This window comes from Doryrhamphus excisus, chromosome 3, assembly GCF_030265055.1.
Source record: "Doryrhamphus excisus isolate RoL2022-K1 chromosome 3, RoL_Dexc_1.0, whole genome shotgun sequence".
Classification (NCBI taxonomy): Eukaryota; Metazoa; Chordata; class Actinopteri; order Syngnathiformes; family Syngnathidae; genus Doryrhamphus; species Doryrhamphus excisus.
This window is the reverse complement of record NC_080468.1, coordinates 24,864,778-24,876,260: the sequence shown is the minus strand read 5'-3', so window position 1 is coordinate 24,876,260 and position 11,483 is coordinate 24,864,778. Positions and strand designations below refer to the sequence as shown.

The 11,483-nt window shown below is 45.0% G+C and overlaps 1 protein-coding gene across 2 annotated transcripts in view; it reads right to left on the bottom strand.

The window, feature by feature from the left end:
- Positions 1-11,483, bottom strand: part of htr2cl1 (5-hydroxytryptamine (serotonin) receptor 2C, G protein-coupled-like 1) — a 138,946-nt gene that overhangs the window by 2,844 nt on the left and 124,619 nt on the right. For both annotated transcript variants that reach the window (XM_058067123.1, XM_058067124.1), the window contains 4 exons: positions 6,579-7,289; positions 4,212-4,412; positions 361-666; positions 57-292 (listed from right to left, as the gene is read on the bottom strand). In XM_058067123.1, the coding sequence (XP_057923106.1) occupies positions 57-292; positions 361-666; positions 4,212-4,412; positions 6,579-6,987 (1,152 nt within the window). In that variant the 5' untranslated portion in view covers positions 6,988-7,289. The remainder of the gene's footprint in view (positions 1-56; positions 293-360; positions 667-4,211; positions 4,413-6,578; positions 7,290-11,483) is intronic.

Sequence of the window (11,483 nt, the reverse complement as noted above, 5' to 3'; positions counted from 1 at the left end):
GCTATATACAACATCTAAATTGAGTCTGGGGGCCGACAGTTGTCGGTTATGCCCACCTTGGAGGCCCGCCTCTCGTTCTTGATAGCCTGCATCATTCCTCGTCGCCCATGGCAACCCGAGGCATCGCTCCTCCCGGGCCCAGCTGCCGGCGAGCTCAGCTGCGATGTTGCCTCCGAACTGGCAACGATACTGACGCTCTCCGACGTGGAGACGCTGAGTAGCATGCTGGGGTCCACCCCCTTCAGGCAGCTCAGGGTGTTGCGGCGGCTCTGCGTGGGGGGCGGCTTCAGCTCTGCTTTCGAGGAAGGTTCTAATTTAGAGTTGCGACATTCAACAGTCAACTTCTTCTAGGTGAGTTACCTTCCGGGGGGGCATGCGTGTGGATCTGTGGGAGGTGGAAGGCGGGCGGCTGCAAGGTGGCACTAATGGCGGGCGGCTGCAAAGGCTGCTGGGAGGATGTCTTGGCCTCGCACAGGAAGACGGTGGCCTGCCTCTGCAGCACCTGGATGGTGAGGCCGTACGTCACCACCATGATGACCAGCGGGATGAAGAAGGCCACGAAGGAGCCGATCAGAATGAAGCGTTCCTCATTCAGCACGCAGCTGCCATTGACGAAGACTTTGTCCTCGTTGTGGAGGCCAATCACCGGGATGGGCATGGAAACACCTGCATTGAGGACATATTTTCGTAAATCATTTGTACTTTCTGCTTATTCTGTTATATATGAATACTTGTAGTCTAATTCTATATGACACATATGGCCAGGATTTGTTTTTCCTTCTTCTTTTAAAAATGTTATGGTAGGGACCGAGGGTGCATGGTGCAGGAGTGTTTAGCTCATGGGCCACACAGCTAGGAGACCCGGGTTTGATTCCCCCCGGGGATGGCTTTGTGGAGTTTGCATGTTCTCTCTGGATTTTCTCCCAACATTCCAAAAACATGCTAGGTTAATTGGCGACTCCAAATTGTCCATAGGTATGAATGTGAGTGTGAATGGTTGTTTGTCTATATGTGCCCTGTGATTGGCTGGCGACCAGTCCAGGGTGTACCCCGCCTCTCGCCCGAAGACAGCTGGGATAGGCTCCAGCACTTTCGCGACCCTCGTGAGGAAAAGTGGTAGAAAATGAATGAATGAATGGTAGGGACCGAGGCTGCACGGTGATGGAGTGTTTAGCGCATGGGCCACACAGCTAGAAGACCCGGGTTTGATTCCCTCCGGGCATGTCTGTGTGGAGTTTGCATGTTCTCTGTGTTTTCTCTTTCCACATTCCAAAAACATGCTAGGTTAATTGGCGACTCCAAATTGTCCATAGGTATGAATGTGAGTGTGAATGGTTGTTTGTCTATATGTGCCCTGTGAACATAAAAAACATACAGTCCATTTTATTATATGGAACATAAGGACAACAAGTATAACTTAATTTTAAAGGGGGTTGAATACAGTCGACATCCTTTGTTCTCATGCAGCAGGAATCATCGATCATCACCCCCCCTAAGACCACCCTAAATTGACGTATGAAAAACAGTGCACAGGAAGTGGCACAAAAAAAAAACAAATCCACAAAGCAATCCACCCTGCATGTGCCCTTTTCACAATCAGACGTCTAGCTAATGCTAAGCTCTTTAAACGACCCCCACGTTTCGGCAGATCTCCCACCCACAGGTGCTCATCGTCTCAATCCATCTGTTAATCTGCACAAAGAGCACAAACGGCGGCCGTCTAGCGTGCTCCTTGTGCATCACGCAAAGCCGAGGTAGAATGTCATTGTGGTTGAAACATCCTTCAAGTCGAATGTGCGTGTTTTTACCCCCCCCAGGGAAACCTCATGTTGGATGCTTTGTGGCTAATCCGTGTGTATTGATCTCTGTTAAGCCTCTCAGGAATGGTTCAACATAACCATACAGTCACCCCATGCTTCAACGCTTCTTCTCCTGAACTGCAGCACACAAAAGGGGGGAAATATGTCTAAACATGCACCCCTACTGTGCTGCCTGTTATTTTTTTAAATACATCACATGGCGGCACTGTTATTAAAGCCCATAAATCAGCCTGAATTGGAATTTCTGACAATGGTTAAGTTAATCCTACACACAAGAGTCATGTATTAATTGAGTAAAATGGGGCGAGTGTAACAACATGCAATGTTAATGTTTATGAATTCAGTGTTAGAGAATGCACCCCGCCGTGACCCTGATTGGTGGATAATGAGGAAGTGTTGTGTGTTGGTTTAAAGAGCGACAGCCATGTTAATTGGACATTATTGCTTTGATGGCTGAGTCGAGATAGCGACTTTATTTTTCAAGGTACAGCAGTGCCATAACGACACCAAGTTGTGGTACCCATCCCAAACCCAGAGGGAACTGACAAGCACGTGTGTGTAATGTTTGAGCTAGACTGTTTGAAAAACATGGCCGCCATCAAGCAAAACATCTTACTGACATAAGACCTAATTGGTCGTAGGTTGTTAACCATGTGTCTAATGATTATAAAACATTGACGATTACATTACAGACATTTTGAACACACCAAGTAACAAAAAAATTGAAAGAAGTGTTGAATGGGCCCATCCTACCATCAAAATGTGGGATAACTGGACCATGTAGGCACTGTTACTAGTTGAGGAAGTGACATATGGGTGTCTTCAGGGTGTCATATACCTCATACACACCTCATTCATTCATTCATTTTCTACCGCTTTTTCCTCACGAGGGTCGCAGGGGGTGCTGGAGCCTATCCCAGCTGTCTTTGGCCGAGAGGCGGGGTACACCGTGGACTGGTGGCCAGCCAATCACAGGGCACATATAGACAAACAACCATTCACACTCACATTCATACCTATGGACAATTTGGAGTGGCCAATTAACCTAGCATGTTTTTGGAATGTGGGAGGAAACCGGAGAAAACCCACGCATGCACGGGGAGAACATGCAAACTCCACACAGAGATGGCCGAGGGTGGAATTGAACCCTGGTCTCCTAGCTGTGAGGTCTGCGCGCTAACCGTAGCCGTGCTGCTCCTTATCCTCACGAAGGTGTGAACTTTTTTGGTTCTGGAAAAAATATACCTGGGAGTCTAATAATTAGCCCTATGTCAGAGGCGGGGTACACCCTGGACTGGTCGCCAGCCAATCACAGGGCACATAAAGACAAACAACCATTCACACTCACATTCATACCTATGGACAATATGGAGTCTCCAATTAACCTAGCATGTTTTTGGAATGTGGGAGGAAACCGGAGTACCCGGAAAAAAACCCACGCATGCACGGGGAGAACATGTAAACAGAGATGGTCGAGGGTGGAATTGAACCCTGGTCTCCTAGCTGTGAGATCTGCATGCTAACCACTTGACCACCGTGCCGCCCTCATACACACCTATTATTGTAGAAGTCTGACCATGCTCCAAGGCTCTCTTTTAGACAGTTCTAAAGGTGTTCTCGCTACAAAAAAAAAAAAACCCTCCTGGGTTTTAAAGGGCGGCGGTCCAAAGAAGTTGCATGGAGGATGGAGGGGAGAAGTTTTAAAAGTCATCCCCCTCTAAACTTTCTTCATAGGGCGGTGTTTCGTTTTCTATGTTGCGCACACACACATACACACACACATGCAGAAGAAGTCATTCTTCACCCAGGCTTCCCCACCACCCCTTTAATGAGACAATGAGGTGCTCCTGTTCACTCTCTTAATAGCAGCTTCCATCAGTATTTTGTCAGGTTTGTCGTTTTTTCAGCACCGTGCGGCCATTAAAAGTGCAGTTAGGGCTGTTTGTGTGCTTCGAGAAAACACGTGAGGTCTTGTTAGTGTGGAATTGATGCCTCAGAGTGGAAAAAGTCACCTGAGGGGGCTTGGTGCAATCTAAGGTGCGCTTTCACTTCTTTAATCAGGCTAATTTTAGTGATAAGGGTTAAGAAACAATTATTCCAGGTCTGCCCAGTGCGCTGCCTGAATTGGCTGCAAAGGAAATAAGAAACAAGAAGTAAAAGTACTGCAATTAAAATTCATAATTATAGCGAGCCCATAAAACACATGCGAACTCTCATTAATTAAACAAAAAAATACTGAAATTCACAGATTTTCCAACAGTTAAAATCATGCAGGGAAAATGTAATTCAAAATGATTTAATCAGCAGGCTAATTTTAGTGATAAGGGTTAAAAGCAGTTATTGCATAATGAACAGGCTGAGTGAAAGTAAAGGTAAAGGTAAAGTGCTGACCTATGGATATGGTCCACACAGCGGCGATCTTCATCATGGCTTTGGTCCTGGAGTTGAAGCGGCTGTGCTCGATTGGGTTGCGTATAGCCACATAGCGGTCCAGGGAGATGGCGCACAGGTGCATGATGGAGGCGGTGGAGAAGAGTACGTCCAGGTAGATCCAGATAGGACACAGGGTGCTGGGTAGGGGCCAGGCATAGTCTGGGAAGACAGAAAGGATGACGACTTTAATAGTAACAGTAACGGCGAGGCCTACTGGGACGACTACGATGTCTGGTGCTGCCTCACATTCATTGGAGGCGACGGGCTGAGGAAAGAGTCGGAGTTAGAGACATGGCGGCAAGATAGTTGTGACAGGGATGGCAGAGCGGAGCACGGCAGGTGAGAATGAAGGCTTAACGAGAGCCCAAAGTTCTAATCAACCTTCATGTTCAACATCAAACAACAGTGAAGAAGTGGCTCTGGCTTGCCGCCATGTTTGTTTAGAATGGCTTTCAGAACTAGAACATAGATGGCAAGCTAAGCACCTTCCCAAACTCCCCTGCAAAGCAACTCCACAAGGCTAAAACATCACAAAGTACGTTCTGCCAGTGCCGCCATTCTTCCCTACCCAAAACGAGTTCATCATAAATGTTTTCCCCCCAGAGAGACGGCGGCCTGTCAGAGCGACTGCCAGATGCAGAAATTGAATGACAAATCATTTAGTGAGGGCCTCGACTTGACATTTATTCTACAAATTTGTTGTCCTGTCAGGATAAAAGCCCCGTCGCATTAGACAAGAAGCCTTAGCAAAAGACAAGATAGAAAAAAAAAAGTTATTTTCTATGCATTTTTATCGGGTGAGTGAAAGTGGACTTTGCTTGTCCCCTGTGTACAACATGATCTCTCTGCAGGATCTCTGCGCTGCTTCACACAGCATTGATAACTTTCTTCCGGTCTATGGTACAATGGCCTTACAGTTCAATGGAAACAGCCCAAAGAACCCTGCTTTGGTACATGCGTGCTTGTGACAGCATCCAATTAGTATGTAAGAACATGAAGGGGCAAAGAGATGTTCATAAACATAAATGTCGTAGGTAGTGCTTTGGGTATGAGCTAGAAAAAGTGCCGTCTAGTGTCTGGAAGCAGTCATTATGAGCCATATAAAAATGAAATGATGAAAATATGTCACTTCCTGCCATTCTAATGCACCAAATCCGATCCGTGTTGTGGGTGGAAAAGAAGCATGTTCTGTCATTTTGAGTTTAAACAGAAAAAAAGCCATGCAGAATGTTCTACAATAGAATAGAATACATTCTTAGCTGCCCTATATTGTTACAATAAACTGTAATAAAATCACCTAGGGATTATGTTTTTGGATTTAATCTGGGAAGATGTGACAGCAGTATTACACGCAGCATACGTATGTAGTGCAAGAATGAACTCCAATGAGAAACATTCAACAATACACCTGTGACACAAAGCCCTAACTTTGTACTTTCCCGAGCATGTTGGATTTTTAAGGTCAGACCATATGAGGTACACTGCATGATCGTCAAGAATACAAATCAACAGGTGAACTGGGACAACAGTCATCCATCGCTACATTGCGTTTTTTCAAAAACAAAATCATTAATAAATGATTGCTGTTTTGTGGTTTACTATAATCTATTAATAGTCATATTGGAAGAGTTATATGTAGTATTCTGGTTATTTGCATTAGAAATTCTACATTGATTACATTACCTTCACACACAGCCACGGCATGGCCGACAAACAAGCTCTCCCATTCAGTGTGGAAGTGGTATTTCTTTGGTTTCTTACTTTGCCCGTTTTCTTCACTGTTCTTCTTCACTTTCAAGTTTGGAACAAATAAAATTGGAGACTAACTAGTTAGCTTAGTAGCTTGCTATATGCAATGAGCGTTGGCCATCTCTTATGGATGTGCTTGCATTTATCCTGCAACCTGTTGTAATAATAATATCTCCAGTGCTCTAATAATGAACTGTATTTTAAAGTCCAAAACATGTTTTCTATTATATAACTATGAAAATATTGTATGTGTTAATATTGAATACTACTTAATAAAAATTCACTTATCAGCTTGATCTGGAGGCAATTAACTGTGATAATCGAGGGACAACAAATGTGTTTTCATTTGGATTTCCACTTGCAAAAAATATTCAAGGGAGTCACTGAATGATTATAGCAAGTTTACTACTTTGGAGGCCTTGCACGTTTGGAGACAGCCGGTGAGCAGTTGGTGGTAGATATCAGGAGGAGAAACTGCATGAGTAATATTAATGAACATTCCATGATTTTCGGACAGCCACATTCAAATATAACTAGACAACATTTTGCTGCAACAGAAAGTGTTGTGAGACTCACCATACAGGATGTTGATGAGGGAGATGGGCATGACCAGGATGCCTACCAACATGTCCGCCACTGCCAAAGACCTCAGGAAGAAATTGGTGGCATTTTGGAGCTTCTTCTCCAGCGACACAGCCAAAATGACCAAGATGTTGCCACCGACGGTCAATGCAATGATGACCAGGATGAGGAGGGCAGGCCAATTCTTCTCCTTCATGGGCAAGCTGGTGACGTTTTCCTGAGTCAGGTTGTCCACACCCGCGCTCATGGCTGCCGCACCAACGGCGCCAAGTCCCGTCGCCATGGCCAGACTCTGGTTGAGCTCCAGGGAGCTGTTCCCCGGCCAAGATGTCCATCCGGTGACCTCCAGGGAGGTGGTGGTGGTGCCAAATCCACCAAGAGGAGCCCTTGCTGGGCTGCCCATCCCGAGGGAGAGAGCCTTAACCTGTTGGAGGTTTTAGAGGGCAGGGCTCACTCGGCATTGAGGGAGACTTACTTGAGGATTTGGGAAGGGATTTTTCTACAAAAGATCCTTAAACAAAGAAACATCGGGCTTCAGAAAGGGAAGCGAAGGGAAGGGATGCCCGGGACACTTCCTGGTGTGTCCTAGTCACATCCACTTCTGGAATTAAAACAGAACGACAGTCTCTCTTGTCTAGATCTTGGAACTGGATGAGTCATGTTGATGGAGATTGGATTTCGACCTTGTTGAGGTCTCAGGCTGAGCTGGGGAAGGAATTGATAAAAGAGTGTTAAAGATTTTAATTGTGGCTCTTTTTTTGTCACACGTTGTTCATCTTTAACATCATTAATCATCCATTATTTACCCAATCTTTTCTAATTTAAGCTTTGCTGCCTGCCACCTAATCTGTTTGCTGATCTTTCCCTCTCACCATCCATGCATCGATCCAGCCTCTCCTCAGCTTAGCGACTTAAGAGTCTGAAAACCTAAATGGCAATATAAATTGCCGAATGAGTCAGCAGTGTTGATGCTGCAAGACTACCTACTGTCCTCGCTGTTTAACCTCACTGCGCAGATGGCTCAGTGATTTATTCCGTTCCCTCCTCTGCAACTTTTCTGGGAGGACGACACTAAACCTGAACGCTCCATCGACCAGAAGCAACACCTCCATGTGCCATCTGGATGGACCACACCGGCGTGAATTACGACACAATGAGGATTATCCCTGCGGAATAATCCTGCAATTGAGCATTCCACCTGGAGAACACGCCCAACATCTGGTTTGAGGTATAAAGTAAAACTAGATGATGCAAAGGAGAACAGAAATATCAAAGGGAACATTTCATAAGTTTGACTCATGAAGAGAACCTGTGTTATGAAATTCCCTAGTATGCCTAATTACCCTAGCATGCTTCTTCCTTCCTGTCGCCCCTTCCCACATAAAGGAGGGAAGGGATTAAAGTTCTTAACTCATTCAATACCAGACATTTCAAAAGACAAGCTTTCAGTTTAGAGGATTTTTTACATTTTTTTTAGACACACAAAATATTGTGTTCTATGGCTATTTAAACATGGAAGAAAGATTAGAATCTTGTCTTTCTTCAGAAAAAACAGGTTTGTTCTACCTTTTTTTTAGTAATCAGAAGTAAAACATAGGTAGGTTTCAGGAAAATACCAGCTCCCAACAAAAGGGGGAAAAAAAACAGCTACATTTCAAGCAGACACAATTTTTTTGCTTTAGTGAGATCTAACTACACCACAACGTAAACACAAAAAAGGGTTGTTTTACATCAAAATAGTCATATATTTGCTAATAATACAACATGAAATATTTACAATTTTCACATTTGGAACTAAACTGAGTGTGTTACAATTTCCCTACGTTTCTCCTCCATACTCTTCCACTTCCTCCTCCCTGTTGAGTGTGTAAATACGAAGATCCATGCAGAGCATTTCTGCCACTTTGTGGCCATTTTTATGGTTTAAAACTGCTCTAAAAGTAACATCCATTAGTGTGCAGTTGTGTACCATCAACTTTTTTTGTAGTGCTCTCGCTGTAGACTGGAAAAGAAACCATCTAGTGTCTGGGAGGAGTCACTGCAAGCTCCATAAAAGTGATGACGTGGACCAGATTCTGGCCGAATGTTTTTCTCGTCGCTTTCTGCCATGCTAATGTACCAAAACCCTTCTTTGTTATGTGCAGGACAAAGTTTGTTATGAATTTAAAGTGGACAAAAGAGAATTTTTTACAATGGCGTGGAACATTTGAATTGAATGGCATTGTAGTTCACTCCCGAAGAATTCATTGTGTGAAACTAACTTTTCGTTGTTCCCAAAACCGAAAAAAACCAGAGCGAGACTCTGTAGCAAAATGGATGATGAAAAAAAAACACACTGCACCTGTCACTCATGCACATCAAGCATATAGTGAGTCATTTTGTCCAGTGTTTTCTTTTGATATTTTTGTTTTTCATTATTTGTCATTATTCATTATTTGTTTGTGGCTGCACTGCGGAAGAGTGGTTAGCATGCAGGCCACGCAGCTAGGAGACCCGCTTTCAATTCCACCATCGGGCACCTCTGTGTGGAGTTTGGGTTTTCACCGGGTGCTCCGGTTTCCTCCCACATTCCAAAAACATGCTAGGTTAATTAACGACTCCAAATTGTCCATAGGTATGAATGTGAGTGTGAATGGTTGTTTGTCTATATGTGCCCTGTGATTGGCTGGCCACCAGTCCAGGGTGTACCCTGCCCCTCGCCCGAAGACAGCTGGGATAGGCTCCAGCACCCCCTGCAACACTCGTGAGGACAAGCGGTAAAAAATGAATGAATGAATGTTTTCTTTGTTGGTAAATGATGGGAGTGCATTAGCATTACTATGAGGTCTGACAGAGGTTTGACTGAAACAAGCTGGTCTATGGGCTCAAAAAGGTTGGGAATCATTTTTTTTGTCTAGCTTAAAAAAAACATCTCAAAAGCTCAAATACATCTCATGTGGTGCTTTAAACCCGCCCACGTAACCTTGTGAAGGAAGCTCTCTGTAGTGCGACTTGCAAGAGCTTGTGTTTGCACATATGTCTCTGACTGGAAAAAGGTGTTCTGAAAGAGCGAGAGGCTGTGAAAAGCAGCGAGACGCCCTTTAGTGTATGCGTGGATGTTTGAGGTTGAAGCGAGAGTCTCTGTGTGGCAAGTCGCAGATTAAAAAGCTAGCGTGAAGAATGCGGGGGCTCCAGCCGAGGGGGCGGGGAGTTCTTCTTGGGTCGATAGTCGATCATAACATGAGGAAGAGAACACACACTGTAGATTTGTTTTGGGCCTGTTACAATTTAGAAAACTATGTATTTCAACTAAATCTTACGGTGTGTGAAAAAAGACTGAGGAAGACGTCAATAGGCGGTGACAATACGTGCCAGCGATGATGCGCATGAGAAAGATGTGAAAAAGACAATGATGTCAGATGACATGAGAAAGTTAGAATAGGTCAGAAGGTCAGAATATGAAACTGACGATGAGACTGGACATGAGAAACATGACATGAAAGTGGTCACATGCGATCATCACATGAGACATGACATTACAAAGTTCATTCATTCATTCATTTTCTACCGCTTTTTCCTCACGAGGGTCGCGTGCCTATCCCAGCTGTCTTCGGGCGAGAGGCGGGGTACACCCTGGACTGGTCGCCAGCCAATCACAGGGCACATATAGACAAACAACCATTCACACTCACATTCATACCTATGGACAATTTGGAGTCTCCAATTAACCTAGCATGTTTTTGTGGGAGGAAACCGGAGTACCCGGAGAAAACCCACGCATGCACGGGGAGAACATGCAAAACTCCACACAGAGATGCCCGAGGGTGGAATTGGTCTGTGCGCGAACCACTTGACTGCCATGCCGCCCTATCAAGAAGCAGACACATTCAAATTCGCACATTCGCAGTAAACATTCACACAGGAGCTGCTGTTGTGCCGCTCTCACTCACACTAGGAGTGTGGAATTGAACCCTGGTCTCCTAGCTGTGAGGTCTGCGCGCTAACCACTAGACCGCCATGCCGCCGCATTACAAAGTTAATGGTAGTAATGACAAACAAAAACAGGATACGGAAGTAACAACATGAGTCGGATAATGCCATGAGGGATGCATGAGGGATGATTGTGGAATGACAGGAGAGAATGATGATGAAGTGATGAGGCCATGGGAAGGATCATGCAAAAGAAATGTGAGACTATATGAAAAAAGTTCCATCCATCCATCCATCCATCCATCTTCTTCCACTTATCTGAGTTTAGGTCGCGGTGCAACAGACTAAGCAGAAAAACCCAGACTTCCCTCTCCCTGAGCTACTTCATCCAACTCCTCCCAATGGTTCCTGATGCGTTCCCAGTCCAGTTGAGAGACATACGTAGTCTCGCCAAAGTATCTTAGTACCAAAGTAGCTTCTCCAAAGCTCCCCCCCCCCCCCCCCCCCGTCAGGGAGGCATCCGGGAGACTTTCTGACCAGAGCCACCTCATCTGGCTCCACAATCCAAACTCTTCTGAGTTTGTACCTGATGACAGCCAGCGACTCTCACCTTATCTCTAAGGGAGAACCCAGCCACCCAACAGGGAAAACTCATTTCGGCCGCTTTCGGTCACTCCTCAAATCTTATGAGTCCATGGTTCTCACCCGCAAAAAGGTGGCGTGCCACCTCCAGGTTTGGGATGAGATCCTTACCCAAGTGCAGTAGTTTAAGTACCTCAGGGTGACTGAAGGATGGGTCCATGCTGTAAGTCGAAAGGCAAAGCTCTCAACTTACCAGTCGTTTGACATTCATACCCTCACTTATGAGGTTATGAGAAATAGATGATGATGCCATAAGGAAAAGAAATATGATGTGAAAGACTTGTTCTTGATCACCGTCCATCAGTTGTTTACATTAGAAAAGACATTGGCGTGTGTTTGCTTCCAGAG